The sequence below is a fragment of the Salminus brasiliensis genome, chromosome 2 (assembly GCF_030463535.1).
Source record: "Salminus brasiliensis chromosome 2, fSalBra1.hap2, whole genome shotgun sequence".
Classification (NCBI taxonomy): domain Eukaryota; kingdom Metazoa; phylum Chordata; class Actinopteri; order Characiformes; family Bryconidae; genus Salminus; species Salminus brasiliensis.
In genome coordinates this window covers 6,020,495-6,042,389 of record NC_132879.1, presented here as the reverse complement: position 1 = coordinate 6,042,389, position 21,895 = coordinate 6,020,495, and the positions used below count along the sequence as shown (strand labels likewise).

Here is a 21,895-nt window from a genome sequence, read left to right as displayed (position 1 = left end):
GGCTCGACCCGCCATCCCTCAAAATCCGCGGAAGACAAGCGTCCAGGCTTTTTTCTGTCCTGGCACCAAAGTGGTGGAACGAGCTGCCCCGGGTGTCCGAACGGCCGAGTCACTCACTGTCTTCAAACGCAGACTGAAGACCCACCTCTTCAGAGAGTACTTGGACGAATAGTTCTATGGTCGCCTTATTGTATTGTGTTTAATAATGTCTAAGCTTAGAGGTATATTTTAAATTATTAGCCTATTCTAACTAGCTAAGGTTTTCTTGGGTAAATAGCAAAGCACTTTGTAAGTCGCTCTGGATAAGAGCGTCTGCTAAATGCCGTAAATGTAAATGTAAATGTAGTAAGAAACCAAACCCAGGCAGGTGGCTGGTAGAAAGGCTAAAAGCTAACTGGCTACAATATCTTCAGCTTGCCTACAGCACCTTGCACTGAGAGGACACAACCAGAGGACAGCAGCACTATCCTAGAAGACTCTGGAATAATGCTGCATTCAGTTTGAACTGGGATGACAGAATTTCTGAGTTCCAAGTAATCGTACTCTCAACTGGAACGCCACCACAAGTCGGATTTCTCACTTGGAAAGTCGAGAGAGCCTCACCAACCCTGAGTTTAAAATCCAAGATGGCCGCACCGAAAATCAACAGTAGTTAAAGCTGCACAAAGCTGCACTTTATTTCCATGGTGTTTGATGCACAAAATACAGCATAATGTGATATCAACTGGTAGCGCTAACCTGGGGCAATGCTAACAATGCTAACCTGGGACATAAATAGTGAGACATATTTTGGTCCAATTCGCCATAAAATACAGTAAAAGACTGTCTTAACCGCTGTGATCAACTCCTAGCTAACTGTTTTTTTAAATCTGGCTTTTGATGGTGGTGGACTGGCATGTGCAAGCAGTTTGACCAGCATGACTAATCCGGTTAACCAGTATGACCAACAAGAACAGCAAGACCAGGCTAGTTGACCAGCATGACCAAGCTGGTCAACAAGTATAACCAGCATGATTGAGCTGGTTTACTAGCATTAAGAGCAAGACCAGGCTGGTCGACCAGCATGACCAACATGACCAGGCTGGTTGACCAGCATGACCAGAATGACTAAGCTGGTATATCAGCATGACCAAGCTGGTCGACCAGCATGACCAACATGACCAAGCTGGTTGACCAGCATGACCAGAAGCTGGACATTACTAGCATTAACAGCAAGACCAGGCTGTCCGACCAGCATGGCCAAGCTGGTTGACCATTATGACCAGCATGACTAAGCTGGTATATCAGCATGACCAAGCTGTCCGACCAGCATGACCAAGCTGGTTGATCATCATGACCAGCATGACTAAGCTGGCATATCGGCATGAACAAGCTGGTTGACCAGCATGACCAGAATGACGTAGGACCAAACGTTGACCGGTGTCAAATGCAACATACACTGCTGCTGCTGTTGTTAACTGTAAGCTAAGCTAAGCTAACTGTAAGGCTAACCAGTTTAGAGTAGATTTTCTTCTGAATGACCATCTTAACCATCAAAAACCACCTCAGACCATCTCAAACGAGCTGCCAGCAAAAATCTTGTCCTGAGCTGAGGACATGATCAGTATTAGCTCCCATATCGATCCACCAAATCCCATCAGCGCCGATAAGAGGGCCAACTGCAGAACAGTTAGAACATCATGGTAGATTACCTGTGTGTTGCAAAACATCCTTCATTGAATATATTATTTCAATAAAAGAGCCAATATTATTTTAAACCCGGCTGATCTGTAGTGCCCAATATGAGTCATGTCGTTTGTGAGCAATGTTCCTGATTATAAAGGATGCATTAACACCGGGCAAGTGCCTTCTGAATCACACATTATCATGTAAGCTGGCTGATTCTCTGCACATCCACTTATGCTAATAGCTCTTAATGCCATTTCTATGCTCTCCTCTGTCTCCTCGGCTCTGTTATTCCTAATTGTCGGTTGGAATTGTGAGTTTGCCGATGCTCAGGCCCAAAAAGCAACCCGTAGTAATTCATTAAGTTATTAGGTTGATAATTTGATCAGCTTGATCATTAGAGAGAGATGGAGGTTAATGAGGGAGCTGGTGGGGAACAGGAGAGGCTCCTGGTCTTTTCTTCAGTAGCTGTTTATTAAACTCATATTCCCATGGTTCTTGCTAAATTGAGGTGTTGCATAGCAACCAGAGCATGTGCTGTATGAAAATGATAAGTTATAATAAAGGGTAGCTAAAAAAAGACCGCTCTAAATTTGAGAATAGTTTCTTTAGCTGGACTTTAGTCAGGTTTGCTGGACTCGTCTCTCAGCTTGTTCATGAGCACAGTTCACACTACAGCACAGTTTCCAGGCTGTACTGAGAGTGCATTTGTCTACTGGCTGGTTCCTTCCTTGTTTAAATGGCCTATGACCTCTGCATCTGGGGCCTTATTATTATTATTATTATTATTATTGAATACTAGAAACATTCCAAGTATCTGTGGGCAAACTCATCCCTATTCAGCTCATCTATAGTAAACATAATATCTATAGGCTGTTTAAGGGGTTAAACACATGCTTTGGTTGTGGATTAGTCACGCGAGTCACCCAGAAAGGGTAAGTCTGGTCTTGTCAAGACTGTAAAATGTCCTGCAGTCCACTTTCCACCTAATTCCCTTATTTAAGTTCCTGCAAATAAGTTTGTTCACTTATTTACACCAAAAAAATCAGGGTTCCAGATATCAGAACCTCAGAAACCCTAAAGATCTGTTCATCACAACCGCAGTTCAAAGTAAAAAGATAAAAGACACAGCTTCTCTGTCTCAAGGCTGTGAGCGTTGCCATAGTTACGTAAACAACCTCTGTTCCCCAGTGATAGAGGGCTGTCAGTGTTATTGCACACTCATTAGAATATTAAGGCCACGCCCAGACCGTTCTCAGAGAGGTGTGAGGAGTGTGTTTTGGTGTTTTTTGAGGAGTGTTTCTAATTAAACTTTGCTGGACGCTTCACTGAACACCTAGGTTTGATTTTATACAAAAAAAATCATAATAAATCATAATCCAGAAAATATATAATATATGCAAAATATGAAACATATATGCATATATAACTTTTATTAATAATTTTATTTGATACAGTCAGAATGTCAAATTGAGTTATACAAACTAAAACATAAAATACATAAACAGAAACTTTACATTTTTACTCACATCATTTTAAATATGTTTTTCATCTTTTTCTTTATTTTCTTCTTTTTTTTTAGGTTACTGTCAGGTCTGCGTCATCACGCCCGCCCCCGGGGCAGACTCGAGCCGTGGCCCACAGGCTCCCCCAAAAGACTTTTGTTGAGTTTCAGTTGTAATGTGATTCAATGTGTCGGTTCAGTGTTCTGTTCATGTTCTTATGCTTGGTTCAGTTCAATTCTCGTCTCACATGTTCCTGGTTTTGTTCATTATGTCATGTCTTGTTTAGTAATGTGTTTCACCTGAGACGAGGGTACTTAAGGAGCTCGGCTACAGAGCTCCTCGCCGAGAATTGTAGGTTCAGAGCCTTGAGGTAGCCCGAGATTTTGTTTGTTTGTTTAGGCCAGTTTGGTTCACAGTTCAGGTCCACTAGCGGACCTTGCTTCTAGCGTTGAGTTTTGCGAGGCACCCTGGCTCGCTCCCTGTATCTATCCATGACTCTCGCTCCAAGCTAGGCGACCCTCTTCGACTTCGCATCTTCAGGTTTGGTCGGCCTAGCCGTTTAGGGTTCAGTGGCTGGTTCCCCAGCTCTCTCTCACCAGCTCACCTAGCTCAGCCAGCTCCCAGAGCCCCCCCCCCCCCCCCCCCCCCCCGCCCCTTCGTTTACCCTATGTGTTGTACCTCTTTTTTGTTAATAAAAGTACTTGCATTGGATCCATCTCTGCGAGTGTTCGTCCCTCGGTGTCTGGCCTAACCAGCCAGGACAGTTGCATGTAGACCATCCATCAGAAAGCAAAAAAAAAAAAATTATATTATATATTACTGTTTATATTTAGGATGATTGAACAATTATTTAAGACAATTAATAATTTAATCATCACACAAATGTATATTTAACATTAAACACTTGGCTTTAAAGGGTTAAAGACTTCTTCCATCACGTTGGCAATAATTTATACTAAAACAGCTATTTGATATTTAACCTGAAAAAGAAAGTTAGAGAGAGAGAGAGAGAGAGAGGGAGAGAGAGAGAGAGAGAGCTTGAGATCTACAGTGAACACAGTTTCCACAGTGCTCTTGTAACTATTACCTCACACACTTCTCCTCCATCAATCTGGATGACCCACATATTTCAGTCTCCACCACTCTGCCTTCTGCTCAGCAAGGCCACATGACATTACCGCTTACAAGCCTGAGGACATGGACGCACACACACACACACACACACACACAATGATATCATCATACACATAGCCACCTATTTGTTCTCCACCTCAGGAACACAGTAAAGCGGTTGTTTACACACACACAAACACACACACACACACACACATGCATACATGCGCGCACACACACATTATTTAACACAGTTTAGCTCATGATAAAGTTTAGGTACATAATAAGAGAAAGAATATTGAATATATTAAATCATAACCCCTGTTTCGTTATATATATGGAATCGCCAGGTTCTTGCTAATACACAGCTCTGTCAATTAAACACTGTGTATTTCTCTATTCTGCACTTTGAGCTGTCTCGAATCTTAAACATTTAGTAATTTTAATATACGTTTACATTCCCAACAAGTTCTCATTTCACAGTCTGTCTCAATCCTGATGCCAGTGTTTCAGGGTGCTCCCATGTCTGTGCTACCTTCTGGCTCTCTCCTTTTAGTTAACTTTTCTGTTCTCCATGAATCCAAGCAGAACTAATTCTACCTCTTTACCCTCTCTGAGTTAATGGCTGCCCACCTGTCTGGCCTGACACCGATGGAAGACTGACCATCTCCTGCTACCCCCGTCCGACCAGCTACCCGCTGTTATCTGCCCTAGTTGCCCTCCCTCCAACAGCAACTACGTTAAAGTTTACATAGATGCTACTATTATTAAGTCTATTACCACCATTAACCATCATCATTGCTCTCATTAGTCTTACCATCTCTATTATGATCATATTAGTTATTATATATTATATTAGTTAATATTATATTATGATGATATCGTCTCACCTGAGCAGAAGAACTGTCTTATGTGGTGGTTCGGATGACTTTTATTAATCATTTATAAATCGTTTTGACCAGAGGAGGGTAGATGGTAGATCTCCCTGTGAGTTTTGAGGGAGTTTTTCCTTGCTACTGTGCAAAAAATGTATTTGGTGAATATGAACCAATCTTATGAATTTCTTAGTGTTTAATTATGGTTAATTAAAGTCAGCACAGTCACCTGAACTTGCAGAGAAGTCTAACTGTAACACAGCACATCTATACTCAGTTTTAAGGGTTGTAGCCGTGTAGACGTGTTATCGGAAAGCTTCCTCTGCTGCATTATCCTTAGCCTGCCAGATGCACTGGTTCTTATAAGCAGATCAAGATGTATTATTTAGCAACAAGCGTTAAAACGGGACTTTCCTAAAGAAATGCATTCCGCTGAGTATACCTTCCCCAGAATGCATTATTCAGGGAACATCATTTATCGCCATGCGACAGGCTTCTACATGAGCAGATGTAATGCAAATGGCTCTATATATAGAAAGCCGGGATTGGAGATGCCTCCGGTTACCAAAACTCATTCATTCGGCTTTGAGCACATAACACTCCAACAACTTTTGCCAGGCATTAAACTTTCAGGGGAGGCAGGGGCGTAGCATGAATAATTAACTCCTCACAGTAATAAACAGTCGTGGTTTTAGGGCTCATCTCTGTCTCATTTAGATGGTCTGGGGGTTAGACTGAATTAAAGATGCACAACAGCAGGAGAATTCCACCGAATGCCGCATGTACGCTCTTAGAACGAGAGGGTTCTTCAAGGGTTCTTTAGGAAAGGTATAGAACCATGGCAATAATGAGAGTTGAATAATGAAAGTTCGGTGCATAGAAGTGAGAAACTGTGAACCTCAAACACTGCTGTCAATTCCAAAACCTCAAAAAATATTACATAACAGTCTTGACTATATGGACAAAAGTATTTGGACACCTGCTCATTCATCGTTTCTTTTCTGAAATCAAGCTGGAGTAACTGTCTCAACTGTCCAGGGAAGAAGGCTTTCTACTAGATCATGGAGGAGCATTGATGTGAGGATTAGATTGCATTCAGCGACAAGAGGGGTGAATGATTACCACCCTGCCTTATCCCCAACTCCATCATCCATCATTCCAGAAAACACGGTTCTTCCACTGCTCCACAGCTCAACGCTGGGGGGCTTTACTAGGCAGCAGCATGATGCCTATAGGTTCATGTCTATCTGCACCAGAGAGTCCTATTCTATTGGCAGTACTCCTCTACAGGGACTAGACAAGCTGTGTATGTGTGTGCATTTGCACCTCACTTGTGTCAGCAATGGGTGCAACTTAAAGTAGCTAAATGCCATCATTAGAAGGGGTGTCCACAAACATTTGGACATATAGTGTATGCCCAAAGTCCTAGTCAAAACCGCTGGAGAAGCAGTAAAACACGACGGCGACTTCAGGGTGTTTCTGATATTGGAGAGCAGCTCATCGCCTCCAGACTCGCTAGTTATGGGAATGCGGGTTGCTATGGAAACCATTAAATAACATTATAACATTACACCCACCAGTCTAATATTGTGTAGGCCCCCTCATGCCACCAAAACAGCTCTGACCAATCAAGGCTTGGACTCCACAAGACCTCTGAAGGTGTCCTGTGGTATCTGGCACCAAGACTAACGTTAGCAGCAGATCCTTTAAGTCCTGTAGTTTGTGAGGTGGGTGGGGCCTCCATGAATCACATCAGTAAGCCTTAGGTGCCCATGACCCTGTTGCAGTTCACTGGTTCTCTTTCCTTGGAGCACTTTTGGTAGGTACTGACCACTGCATACCAGGAACACCCAACAAGACCAGCCTGATGTTTTGTTTGTTCTGACCCAGTCCTCTAGCTGTCCCAGATTGGTTCTTGTCAAAGTGGTTCAGATTCAGGACTTCAGGAACCGACTGTTCACTTGCTGACTAATATGTAGATCCCACCCCTTGACAGGTGGTCAACCTATCAGTGGTTTTAATGTTATGGCTAAAATGTGCAATTGGAATGAACACATTGTCTTACTGGTCTGTTTGGTGCTGATTCTTATTACCTCAGTATATTAGAGGGAGGCTTTGTTGGCTAGAGTCAGATCTCAGCAAGCAGGAACCGGGCAGCCAAGCCAAGAACCGCTTAGGAAGTGTAGGCAATCTGAAGACGGTAAATCCAAGCCGTCCGTTTATTTATAGAAGTGCAGAAGCTCAGATCAGCATCAGATTCTCAGCAGTATATTCCTGAGATGAACGATTGAGAGATAAATATACAGGGCTCCTTCCATAAATCTGTGTTCGAGTGACAATAGTAATCATAAGTGGCATTTGCGACAGGCCTGTGAGATAATGTCATTGCTTGTTACGCATGGCGCCGTGGGTACGAGGAGAACACAGTCTGCCCATATTAACAAACAGCTCCTCCTGCTATTGCCTCTGAGGGATTAGAGAAGACATTTCAGTAATCTGCCAGTTTGCTTCTGTTCATCTTCCTCTCCGCTGGTGCTTGAAAGGTATGGAGGACAAAACATGAGAAATATTTTGATATTATATTGTATATAGATAGAATATATCAGAAAATATTGTATACAATAGAAATTATATTGTGTATATCTATTGTATATAGAATATTGTATTAGATGCAAAAATAAATAGCTGAATAAATATAGGGCAAAAATAATTATTAAATAAATAAATAAATGTTGAGTTAAATTTATAAACAAACACATAAATGTCACACATATGATGGATGAATAAATAGATAAATACATAAATAAATAAACGTGGAACACAAATACAATGTCACATAAACAAATAAATAAATTGTCATGGATTTGGAGCTTGGAGGCGGAGCCGCGGCCCACAGGCTCTCATGAGGACTCTTGTTCTGATATTCATGTTCATGTCTAGCTTCACGGACTCTGTTCAAGTGTTTTACGTCAGGTGTTTTGATTCATGTTCATTGTTTGGTTTTTGTTTTGTTAATACGTTTCACCTGAGGCTGGGCTATTTAAGGGGCTAGCGCAAGCCACCCGACGCCGAGAATTGAATATACTGAACATATCGAACGTAGTCAGAGTGCCGAACGACCACGTGCGTTGGCATTCTAGTGTACGGTCCAAGAAGCCAAGGATCACATTATCGTTATTGTTCATGGGCGAGTCTCGTTACCGGGTCTGTTTAACTCATGCCATTTGGGTTCTGCAGCTGATCTCTCAGCTCTCGTTTTCACGTCACGTAAGTTCACTAGGTGACGAGCGCAGCTTTAATTTTCCTGTGTTTCCCCAGGCACTGCCTGTTGGTTTAGGTTATCGCCCCTCAGCCCGCTCATTCCCCCTCTACTCTAGCCTAGCTCCCGGAGTCCCTCCAGCCTCAGGTGTGTGTTTTTGCTTTGCCCACGCTTCATGGTCACAGTTGTATTTGGTTTTTCCTTTGGCCCTGGACTTTGCTGCTTTTTCTTACGTTTACCCCTGTTTGTGTTTTTAATAAACTCTCTCGCATCAAGCCATCCCCTGCAAGTGTCCCCCCCTTATAGTCAGACCTAGCCCGTCATGATAGAAACCAAAGAAACGTAAGCTGAAAAACACAACAAACACCGGAAACTAACAAAAGAAACAAATACACCATAAATTGCCGTGAAACCTAAACATGCACATGCACATGGACCGGACTGGACCGGACCAGACCAAAAAACACTGGAACAAAGGGACTCTTTATACAAAGACCAACAAGTAACACCTGAGACTAACAAGAGGGCGTGGCTACAAAGGAGGCACAGGTGGGAACACTAATGACAAGGCGGGGCTAGGGGCGGAGACCAGAAACAAACAAAAACAGAGCTATGTGTAACTGTGCACATGGCAGGGCAAAAAGGAGACACAGACCAGGAAGGGAAAGTCAAAGGGCAAGACAAAGACACCTGTTATATACATAAATTAATAAATAAATAAATAAATGTGGAGTTAAATTTTTAAACAAATCCTTTGTCACCAAATTTTAAACACAAAACACATCAATCAGTCAATTAATCAATCAGTCAATCACTAAATGTTGGTTAGAAAGTCATTCATAAAGAATAATTTATAACTAAATATTTATACTTATATATATATATTATATTTATTTGATATTATTTATTATTTATTATATATTTATATTATATATTTAACTATATCCTATAAATAGTTATAACTATATCCTATGTAACTATAACTATAAAAATATTTCTATATAAAATATATCAGAAATGCTTAAATAAATGAATTTATATTTTACTTTATATTTTACTTTATTTATTTCTGTATTTTCTCCTCAAGTCCATGCTAATGAGAAGGGCAACATTAGCATAATTCTAACTGCTTGAGGGTGGGTTGGAGGACAGACCAGCATTAAACCAGCTGCTCGACAGAATACACTTTTCTTTGGTTTATTGGCATTATGTGGAACTAGCTTCTCGGATTTACACATGCATTTGTGAGCAAGCTGAGAGATACAGAACAGCACATGGACTAAACGTGACCCAGTTCTCTCAAGTGTTGTGGTCAGGAGTGGGAATGATAGAGATGCTACTCTCCCTGTTACTGTCAGTAATGCTGAATCTGTTATTTTAGGATAGAAATGCTGGGTAGTGCTGCTTTAAGCTCTAACAGAATACATAGTGATCCATGTGTTCAGGGTTTTGTGGAGTCCACCAAGACAAAAGGACATAACAGAGATGGAACCATCCTAAATGTTGTAGCCAAATGTTTAGGCAAGATTTCTTATTTTCCCTTTTTTTAAAGCTTCAAAATAATGAAGCAAAAGTTTGGTCACCCTGCATGTGCCACTGGCTGCAGCACAAATTCAAAGCATGATCGATGCACTCCTGTGTTTAACAGTTGGTGAGGTGTTCTTTTCATGAAATCATGAAATATAATTATAAAGCAATTCTACACAAATATAATATTGTCCAAAATAATATACTAATCAAGCTTACAATGTTAAAATCATCCACTTACTTAACTATTCACACTAAATGAAATTATGTAATAACTGAAAGTTTGGGAGACGGACCACGCCCAAACTCCTCCCCTCCATTACTACACACTATAAAACCGCTCCTCTCCCTTCTCATTCTCATGATTAAAACTTGCACCCCACCACCACCACCACCCCTGCTTCTCCTGATGATCCAATTATACTCAACCTCTACCTGGCAACAGGGGGTCTGGCTTTGAGTTCCATCCGCTCAAAGCCCCCCAGAACTCCAGCCCAAATTTCTCTAGTTCTCCCTCCTTGCCTCAGCTAGCGTGGTCCGCATTCACAAACAGATTTGTATGGAGTGTAGTATAATATGCACAGTGTAATACGTGGCTTGGGTGCAGTAAACATTGCTGAGCGTGGTCCACAAATGTCCAACACTCTGCTACGTTACGTAATTAGCATCACTCTGATATAGAAACAGGGGACTAGTACTACTAGTAACAGCACACAGATACTGCAGTGTTCAGAACGTGCTGTGCCGAGCTTGTGACAGCAGCTCCTCACCTGTGCTTTGTTGTTTAACATTGTTTACTGCATCCGAATGTGTAATTGGCAGTGCACACAGAGACCCCAGCTCAACTGCCAGGACTTATAAACAGCAATACCTGCTGTTAGTTTGACTGCGTCTCACTACCTGGAAACTTGAAAAGCAATTAAAAATGAAAATTTCGCAACTGTCCAACTCGCTGTCACCTCCTTCTGCTGGCTGATGGCCGTTAATCCTCCGATTTATAAGTCTGGAGTTATTAACTATGTTTCTCAGTTAGTCCACATCAAGAGCAAGTCTATTTACAGGCTTGTTTACAGGCACATCGTAGTCTTTCATCTGTGCACCAGGGCTTATTCTCCTGTGAGTTTCCCATCGTTCATTTTTCCTCATTTGTTGAGTTCCATGTTGTCAAATTTGCAACCAGAGTCTGCTCAGTAGAGACCAGAGCCAATCTGACCATTTGAGGCATGGCCTCCATAAGGCCTCTGAAGGCGTCCTGAGGTATCTGGTCATTACCAGCAGATCCTCCAAGTCCTGTAAGCTGTGAGTTGAGGCCTCCATTCATCGCGTTGTAGTCTTAGGTGCCCATGACCCCATCACCTTTTTAATGACTGTCCTTCCTTTGACCACTTTTGGAAGGTACTGACCACTGCATACTAGAAAAACCACAAAAGACCACAAAAGAGCCTACTGTTTTGGGAATGTTCTGACCCAGTCGTCTAGACATCATAGTTCTTGTCAAAGGCTCAGATTCTCATGCTTCCACTATTCACACTAACAGATTTGTATAGGATGCACAGTGTGGTACGTGGCTTGGATGCAGTAAACATTGCTGAGCATGGTCCAAAAATGTCCAACACTCAGAAGAACGTCATTAGCATCACTCTGATATAGAAAACATCGAAAACAAAAGTGCCCCAATGAAGGACAGTCATTATAAAGGTGATGGGGTCATGGGCACCTAAGACTACAACGCGATCCATGGAGGCCTTGATTCACAACTTACAGGACTTGGAGGATCTGCTGGTAATGACTCGGTGCCAGATACCTCAGAACACCTTCAATAGCTGACTGTTCACTCGCTGCCTAATATGTAGATCCCACCCCTTGACAGATGTTGCCGTAGATGAAGATAATCAATGCCTCACATGTCAGAGGTGCTAATGTTATGGCTGATAGTCCTAAGTACACAGGTACTTTCAGTACTCTTCAGTACTGTGTAGGAAGATGTGTATGTGATCTGTGTGCAGATGGAATTGCAGGGTGTGTTGTGCAGTTGATGGACACCCTGTATAGGAAACTTTCTTTAAAAGACAGCTGAGGCCGATACCTCACCGACCCTCTGTGTGGTTACTGCCGGACGCTTCGCTCGCTACACTGATGTAATTGGAGCCTGGCAGGCAGTGCATGTTCTCCTGCTGCAATTAGAGTGTCACACCAGCTCGCAAAAACAGTCATTACTACTAATGGGCCTCCAGATCCCGGAGGGGGAGGAAGAGAGAGAGAGCGAGAGAGAGATCAGTAACTTCATCAGAATCATCAGCAAAGACTCGGTTTAAAGGTCAGTTGAATTTGACCACTGGCTGACCATGTTCTTATTTCTGCCATTAAAACCGAGCATGAAGTCAGAAGCGGCAAGAAGCGGTCAGAGGTCAGAAGAGCAGGAGGTCCGGAGGTCAGGGCGTGTTTAGTAAGAATGTTTATTCCAAAATCAATACTTTGATATAGAAATAATCATTTTATCATATGGATTTACCAGACAATCAGTTACTGCAGTCATGCTTCTCTGATTGATCACCGATTTCCAAAAGTACAATATGATTCCTCTTTTTTAATACCATATCATACAGCTTGTCTGGTCCCTGTAGAGAAGAACTGCCAATAGAATAGGACTCTCTGGAGTAGATAACCATGAACCTATATGTGCTAGAAGGGTATAAAGCCCCCCCTGCATTGAGCTGTGGAGCAGTGGAATGATGGCTGGTGCTCCATCTACATAGTGTATATGCATTCAGTCAGTATCTAAAAACCTAAAGTGTGCCTAATAAACTGGCAGCTCAGCGTATGTATGAGGTCAGAAGAGCAGGAGATCCGGAGGTCAGGGTGTGTTTAGTAAGAATGTTTATTCCAAAATCAATACTTTAATACAGAAATAATCATTTTATCATATGGATTTACCAGACAATCAGTTACTGCAGTCATGCTTCTCTGATTAATCACCGATTTCCAAAAGTACAATATGATTCCTCTTTTTTTTTAATACATGAAGTTGTGCAAAGAAAATATACACTAGAAAGCAATTCTACACCGACACAAAATATAGAACGATTCATATCTGAAGGCATTGCACAATTCCGAGAATTCAGTGAGAGATTAAGGCAATTTTGTACAGTTGTTTTCCATTTTTTGTCACTTTTTAGTCTCAAAAACACTCTATTAATAACAAAAGAACTGGTGCATCTCCTGTAAAACTGTACATGCAAACATAGTGCACATTATATTTATAAGATATGACAAGCATACAATATATTATTTGGATATCTTCAGTAAACAGAGTTCATGTGAATGGATTCACACGTTTAACCTTAAGATGAAAACCTGCCAGATTGGCACTTTTCAGCATCCCCACCCAAACACTCACCCACCCACCCATATTCACACACACACACACACACACACACACACACATACAGTCACAAATACACACTCTTACACACCCCTCATACGCTCACAGGCATGCATGCTCTTATGTGTTGGAGCTTGGCAAAAGCTGTGACACCAGCGATGGACGGCGGTCAGACGTGGGAGCTAGAACGAGCTGCCATAGAGCGAAAGACTGAGTTTTTTAAGCATGCGGAGCGTGCATTCACCCAAACAGCACTCTTATAAACTCTTACTGTCCGGTGCTGCCTTTCCCCGCCACTTACTCTACACTAAGCTGCCAGTTTATTCAGCAGGGGTGGAGGAAGTACTGAGGAAGCAGGCATAAGGAGCAGTGTGGGTACTGTGTTAAAATACTAAAAAATGATACTCAGTTAAAAATCAAGGTACAGAACTAAAGAAATACTTGAGGGACAGTTAAACAGCATCGCCAGTTAAACAATCAAATAAATAAAATGAATAAAGTAAAGGTTTAAGTTCAGTTTTTACAGTAAGTTAACTTTAATGGTTGGTACAAGCTGATTACGGATGTACTGGTCCTTGAGTAATGAGTATTTTGAAGTATATAATAACTAATGAGTACTTTGAAGTGCACAATTAATAACGAGTACTTTAAATACATAATGACAAATTAGTATTTTAAAGTAGATAATTATTAAGAAGTACTTTTAAATACATAATTAGTAACGAGTACTTAAAAGAATACAATGAGTAAGGAGTTCTTTTAAAATACATAATGACTTACGAGTACTTCAAGTATACAATGTGTAATGAGTACTTTGAAGTACATCATGATTAAGGAGTACTTTGAAATACACAATTAATAATGAGTACTTTGAAGTGTGCAATGAGTAAAGAGTACTTTAAAGTATGCAATGTATGCACTGTGTACTGAGTACTTTCAAAGTACATAGTAAGGATTACTTTGAAGTACACCAAGGGGTAATGAGTACTTTAAAGGTCTAAATAAAAAATTTAAGTAAAATATTTAGTAGAGTAAAAAGTCTGCTGTTAATATGTAATGGAATACAAATACAAGCTGTTATTTTTGAAATAAAATACTCCAAAATCATACAGTAGAGTAAGGAAGTACAATCCCTCAAGTATTCTACCCCTGTAATAAGATTGTTTACGCTAATGTAACTTTGTAGTTGATCCAAGTTGATAATAGACTGTTAGGTACTGTTCCTTGAGTAATTTAAAGTACATAATGAGTACTTTGATGATCCAAAATAATACTTTAAGGAGTAAAAAGTCTGGAAATGCAATTGAGTAAAAGTTAAGTAATGAATTACAATCCCTCAAATATTTCCCTCCCTTGTAATTAGATGATGTTTTACACTAATGTAACTTCAATGTAACTTCAATGGTTGACCCAAGCTGATAATAGACGGTACTTGTCCTTGAGTAATTAGTATTCTGAATTACATAATGAATAATGAGTACTGTGATGATCTAAATAACAATTTTAGGAGCACTTTGAAGTACATCAAAGGGTAACGAGTACTTTAAAGGAGTAAAACATCTGTTTGTTATCTTTGAATAACGGCAATTGAGTAAACATGCACAGCTTAACAGCCCACTTCTATGGTAGTAGGGTGTACAGTTCTGGTACGAGTGTATCCGGCACACCAGCACTGTTGGGGTTGTACTCTTTACTGTACTGTTACCTTTAATGTCTTCATACACTATGTGTCCCCCTTTCTAATGAATGCGCTCAGCTAATTTAAGCAAATGCACACACATATGTACAGCTTGTCTGGTACCTGTGAAAAAGAACTGCCAATAGAATAGGACTTTTTGGAGTAGCTAAACATGAACCTATATGTGCTAGAGGGTTATAAAGGCCTGCAATGCATTCAGTCAATATCTGTAAACCTAAAAAGCGTGTGCCTAATAAACTGGCAGCTCAGCGTATGTATTTTCCCAATGGTTTTATATAAGAATTGCATTTCGTTAGCCTTTTAATAAAGAGCTGTTTACGCCTGACAGTTTTATCTTTTCACTGTAAAAAATCCTGATTGCAGTTCAAGGCAGATCAGCGATGAACTTTATATTAAACTACCTTGAGTGAGAAAAACAACTCGCAGTACACACCCACTCACACCAGCAGAGTTACGAGAAAGATCCTGGAGTCAGACAACATGAGGCTTCAGCACACTAAAGTCTGTGAAGGTACAAAAAGTCCAGTTAAACTCTAGTATTTTAATTACATCTGCTACATACGGTGGCGTTCACATTACTGTATAGGCCTATAACATGGGTGGGGTATTTAAAAGGCGCAGGGGGTCCAATGCCTGTCTGGCTTTCCTCGCTTGTTTAAAGCTTTCCCATCCATATGACAGGACTTCTATTCATGTGGTACCCATGGTCATGCTTTTTCATAGCAACTGTTAAATCCCAATCCATCTAAAGGCTAGAAGCTACTCCATAGCTCTCATACATTTCCATACTTCCTTTATTTGATAGAAGACTGACTGCTGGGGTCCCCTCTACCCGTGTCAGACTAGCTGCCCACCCTCCTGCCACTGCTACCTGCCTAATGACTGTGTTAAAATTGACATAGACTCTTAATAATTATCTGCCACCACCATTAACCCTCATTACTCTCAACTCACTACTAGGATTATATGAAGTTATACTATATTATGATTATTATATTATGATAATATGATTATTGTGCACACCTGAGCAGTATAACAGTCTTATGTGGTGGTTCTGTGACTTTCATCGATGGTTTTGATCAGAGGAGGATGGGTCGAGCCCCCCTTGGAGTCTTGGTTCCTCTCAAGGTTTCTTCCTCCAGCCCTGAGGGAGGTTCTCCTTGCCACTGTGCACCTTAGGTTTTCTCACTTAGGTTTTCATGTCTTGTCTGATCTCTTGTCCTCAATTTGATTCTCTGCTCCCTGTACACTTTTGATTTCTTCGAATCAGCACTATGTGGTGATTTTAGCTTCAGAATCATGATGAGGCTCCACTGACTGTAACAGGGAGAATGGTGTCTCTATCATTCCCACTTCCAGGCCAGAACGCTTCTACTGCACTGTGGAACTTTGGGGGAGCTGCAGGGAAGAGACCCCTTTCCAGAACTGTTTACCGCTGCGTAACCTGAGTCATTTTTGTGTAAAATCCTCTAATAATACTCTACCACCTCAGTCCACATGCTTCTTTACCTTTGGGTGTCGGTTTTGTATCTCTCAGCTTGTCCACAAAGGCATGTGTTCAGCTGTAATTTGTATTTGCGACTTTATTGGCCTCATCAGGCTCCTGCAACTTATCCAGAATTCAGCCATGTCTCTCCACTGCTGCGTTCTCTCTTCACTGGCTTCCTGTAGCTGCTGTCTGCATCAGATTCAGAACCCTGACCCTGGCCTATAAAGCCAAGAACGGACCAGCCCCTCCGTACTTGATGGCAATGTTCAAAAGCCGATCCGCACCAAGAGCCCTTCCAGCTTCAAGTACGGCTCGGCTCGACCCGCCATCCCTCAGAATCCGCGGAAGACAAGCGTCCAGACTTTTTTCTGTCCTGCACCGAAGTGGTGGAACGAGCTTCCCCTGGGTGTCCAACACTCGCTGTCTTCAAACCCAGACTGAAGACCCTCCTCTTCTGAGAGGACTTGGGCGAATAGCAGAGTGTTCACCCTATTAACTTGTGTTTAGTAGAGTCTAAACTTAGAGAATCTTTAGATTATTAGTCTATTTAAACTAGCTGAGGTTTTTCTTGGGTAAATAGTGAAGCACTTTTGTAAGTCGCTCTGGATAAGAGCGTCTGCTAAATGCCTTAAATGTAAATGTACAAAATGTCTTTTGTATCATCAACTACAGAAAAACACAGACGTGAGTGTTTATTAGCGAGGGAAGCTAAAGTCGGCAGTTCTTTGTAGGCATGAATAGACCAGGACTACTTCTGCAGCATCCTGATGCTCATTTCTCTGGGCTGCAACCATAACAGAGCTCTGATTGGTCAGACTGGTTTTAAAACATCTAGACAAAAATCAAGCTCCAATTAAAAACATCCCGCTGATGTAGATGTAACAGAATTAGCGTTAGAGTTCTCCTACAAGTATTTTCAGCTGTCCACTGTTATAGATGGAACCAGGCCTAATGCCAGGCGTGGGCTAGAGGGGTATAAAGCTCTACATGGAGCTGTGGAGCAGTGGAACTACTGTGTTCTCTGGAATGATGGCTGGTGCTCCATCCAATACTTTTGGGAACAAGCTGGGGATGGTGTGGTGGTGATCTTCAAACATCCTGACCTCACTGTTGTTGAATACAATCAGATCCTCACAGCAGTGTCCTTCCAAAATCTAACAGAAAGCCTTCTTCTGTGGACGGTAGAGACAGTTACTCCAGCAAAATCCAGGTAAACTCTTTTTAATACCTTTGATTTCAGAAGAAAATTGAATGAGCAGGTGTCCCAATACTTTTGTCAATATACGTTTGTGTATTTTTGCATCCCGACCGAGCTGTGCGATTCAATGGGTTTCAGAGGGTATCCCCTAATATTCTGTAAATCTTCCCCAACCTTAGCAATTTCTCAACAGTTGCTATGGAAGAGCGTATTTGTGGGCGGAGCTTGGACAGGTCAACCGGGTCTGAAAAGAGCTAAAAAAGGGCTACACTGGTTTTTAATGTATCATTCATGTTAATTTGTGTAAGAAGGCATTTTCAATGTAATCCAGTGATGCTACTGAGTCATAAAAACCCTGACCCTCATTTTTATTCACAAAGAGAAAGTTACAGTGCTTTCATGAAGGCTTGTGGAAATGAGAAAGCCAGACTGTGACTGAAGATATGATACAGATATCATAGAAAATCACTGGTTTTATATCTGGAGGGAAGAAGAAACGAAAGGGAAGGCCAGGTGTCTAGGTAGGTTCCACCACAGTCTCCAGCTTTTACTGACTGTGTTAGGACTGTACGGAGTGACAGGTGGTTAAAACGTCATGTGAAACCTATGGAATTCTAGATTTCCAGCGATGTGCGTAGGTTACGTCTGGTTTGAGGCTGCGCAGTACAAAAAGAGGCCTGCTAAGACTTACTGATGATAGCTGCTTCTGGAGAGGATCTGTTTCCTTCCTAAACCAGTGGAGAACAGCGTTCAGTTCCAGCAACTCTGTACTAGCTGTCACACACTGCAGGCAGGAGGCTGAGGCTGAGATTCTGAGCTGTGCTTTAATTCCTTTCTTTGGGCAAATCTGGCAACTCGGATTAAGATAAAATATGAAAATATGATCAGTAATACAGTATATGACCGATTCACAAATCACACACCTATAAAACACACACACACACACACACACACTGCTCTACTCAATGCGGACAGCAGAAACAAATGGAAGAAAACAATGGCATCTGTGTTTTTGACCACTGGGCTCTTAGTCTCAAATCCTATTTGAGAGCAGCTGCTAAAGTTTCAATGCAATGGAACACACTTTTTCCACTCACACACACACACACACACACACACACACACACACATGCTTGCACACCAACACAAAGGAACACCACGCTTGTGCCAGGGCGGTGTGACAGAAATGAAGAGAGCGAGAGAAAGAAGGAAAAGGAAGAAAGAAAGAAATGGATGAAACTCCAAACATGCATCACAAATCCGAGCTGGCTGTTACTCCACGCCATGCAAGATATGCGCTTTTTCTGAGTGCCGCTAAACTGTCGCTGCGACCTGCGACACGCGTGGCAAAGACAACACGCCGAGAGGATTCCCAAAATATTCCAAAGTTCATATTGAAAGTTTTACGCATATAAAAGTATCCAACAGTAAGAAAATCATCAACATGTAAACACTGAGTGAGAGAGAGCTTTGAGAGAGAGAGAGAGAGAGAGAGAGAGAGAGAGAGAGATTAGAGAGAGACAAAGAAAGTAAAAAAGAGAGGGAAAGAGCAAAAGCTAAAAAATGAGATTAAATAAAAAAGAAAGAGAGAGTGAAAGTTAAAAAGAGGCAAAGAGCGAAATCAGTAGTAAAAGAGCAAAAAAGTAATGAAAGTAAAAAAAAGAGAGAGAGCAAAAAGGGAAAGAGCGAGAGCAAAAAGTAGAGAAAGTAAAAAAAAGAGAGAGAGCAAAAAGGGAAAGAGCGAGAGCAAAAAGTAGAGAAAGTAAAAAAAAGGGAAAGAGCGAGAGCAAAAAGTAGAGAAAGTAAAAAAAAAGGGAAAGTAAAGAATGCGCGAAAGTGGCGGCAAAAAAATTGAGAAAGTAAAAAGATCAAAAGACGTGAAGTTAAAAATGAGGGGAAAAAGGGAGAGATAGAGAAAGGTAGAAAAAGTAGAGAGTGAGAGAAAGAGAGAGAGAGAGAGAGAGAGAGAGAGAGAGGAATATACATAAGTAAGAGGAAATCTCTATTTCCAGTTATTTACAACAGTCGAGAGTGGGTTCACGGCCAGAGGAGGAAGACCCTCGGCCCTTTCTTCTAGAAAAGCGTGCAGACCCATGAGAGGCTGCCTCATCCTTTCTTCTTCTCCGTTCAGTCCGAGATTGAGCCAGAAAGAAAGTCCGACTCTTGTCCATCGGGATAGTGAGGCTACAAGAGATAAGCTAGCCAGGTTCTGAGGCAGAGAGAGAGAGAGAGAGAGAGAGAGAGAGAGAGAGACCCTGACAGAAGAACGCTTGTAATGGAAGTAAATCTGCCCTCACTGGCCTTCTCTGACCATGCTGCTGTCTTCCTTCTACTGCCCATAGTGCAACGAGAGAAAGAGACAGATAGAGGGGGGCGAGCAGGCCCCTCCACATCACTGAGTGATTCAGAGAGAGATACAGAAAGAGAGAGAGAGAGAGAGAGAGACGGGCGAAAGCGGATCAGATCTGGGTCTGGAGCGGGTGCCCCGGGGGTGTGTAGGGAGGGGGCGCGGGCGACGGCTTGATGCCCCTGGTCCTCATGTAGGACAGGAACTGGTCTGGGATCTCAGCCAGGACGTCCTTCGCCAGCCGGGCCATGCTGAGGATGTGGTTTCCTGTGCGGTCGATGTAGTCTCGGAAGGGGACAAACTGCAACAGAGAAAAACAGCCATGTAGGATGTACATGTTCTTCACATACATTATATGTCCACATGTTTGTGGACACCCCTTCAAATAAATGCATTCAGCTATCCATTGCACACATACAGCTTGTCTAGTCCCTGTAGATAAGTGCTGCAAAAAAGAAAAGGACTCTCTGGAGCAGATAAACCGGAACCTGCTGGAGGGCTAGAGGAGTATGAAGCTGGTCCACAAGCTAGACAACCAGTATGACCAGGGTTGACCATGCTGGTTGACCAGCATGACCATCAAAACCATGCTGGTTAACCAGCATGACCAGCAAAACCATGCTGGTTGACCAGCATGGCCAGCAAGACCAAGCTGGTTGACCGGCATGACAAGCAAGAACAAGCTGGATTGACCATAATGACCTGTATGGCCAGGGTTGACCATGCATGGCCAGCAAAACCAAGCTGGTCGACCAGCATGACCAGTATGACCAGGGTTGACCATGCTGGTTGACCAGCATGACCAGCAAGACCAAGCTGGTTGACCGGCATGACAAGCAAGGACAAGCTGGATTGACCATAATGACCTGTATGGCCAGGGTTGACCATGCATGGCCAGCAAAACCAAGCTGGTCGACCAGCATGACCAGTATGACCAGGGTTGACCATGCTGGTTGATCAGCATGGCCAGCAAGACCAAGCTGGTTGACCGGCATGACCAGCAAAACCAAGCTGGTCGACCAGCATGACCAGTATGACTAGGGTTGACCATGCTGGTTGATCAGCATGGCTAGCAAGACCAAGCTGGATTGACCATCATGACCAGCAAGACCAAGCCGGATTGACCATCATGACCAACATGACCAGTTAGACCAAGCTGGTCGACCAGCATGACCAGCATGACCAACATTGAATGCAAGATACATTATGCTGGTCAAGAGCTGGTCAACCAGCTAGCTTACCAGTATGGGTAAGTGTTTGACTGGATGATCATCTTTTTTCAACCACCTTGACCATCAAAAACCACCCTGACCATCAAAAACCACCCTGACCATCTCAATTCAGCACAGGCTGGTCTAGAGCTGGACTTCTCTGCGCTGTGAGACTGTCAGCCTGATTTCTGTTTATCTGATGAGCTGAGCACAGCAAACACTCCGCAGAGAGCGGAGAGGGCCGCTGAGCTGCTGGCAGCAGCGTGGCTCGCTGACAAAGAAAGAAGAATTCATCCATAAGTCTGTAAGAAATTTGCAATGCTGATTTGAAAACAGCAATTATCCAGCATAGATGGCATTTAAGCAGCCCGGAATCAGCATAACAGCACTGCTGAGGCATCAAACACACAACGCCAATCAGGTTAAAAGCCTCTCGAAACGAGAGCCAAATTACCTTTAAGAGTTACAGCTTTTTACTGAAAGTGCTGCTCCAGCGCTTAACTGGAGAAGATGGGAACCAACGTCAGAAGATGCAATGGTGTGTGGACATACAGCCGTGTGAAAAAGTTAGGACACCCCATACAATTATTATAATTATTACAATTTGAACATGTATAAACATCCA

The 21,895-nt window shown here is 42.2% G+C and overlaps 1 protein-coding gene across 2 annotated transcripts in view; it reads right to left on the bottom strand.

The window, feature by feature from the left end:
- Positions 1-12,804: 12,804 nt before the first annotated feature.
- The window catches only part of LOC140550301 (copine-8), a 168,308-nt gene continuing 159,217 nt past the window's right edge, over positions 12,805-21,895 (bottom strand). For both annotated transcript variants that reach the window (XM_072674217.1, XM_072674218.1), the window contains one exon: positions 12,805-20,360. In XM_072674217.1, coding sequence (XP_072530318.1) covers positions 20,172-20,360 — 189 coding nt within the window. In that variant the 3' untranslated portion in view covers positions 12,805-20,171. The remainder of the gene's footprint in view (positions 20,361-21,895) is intronic.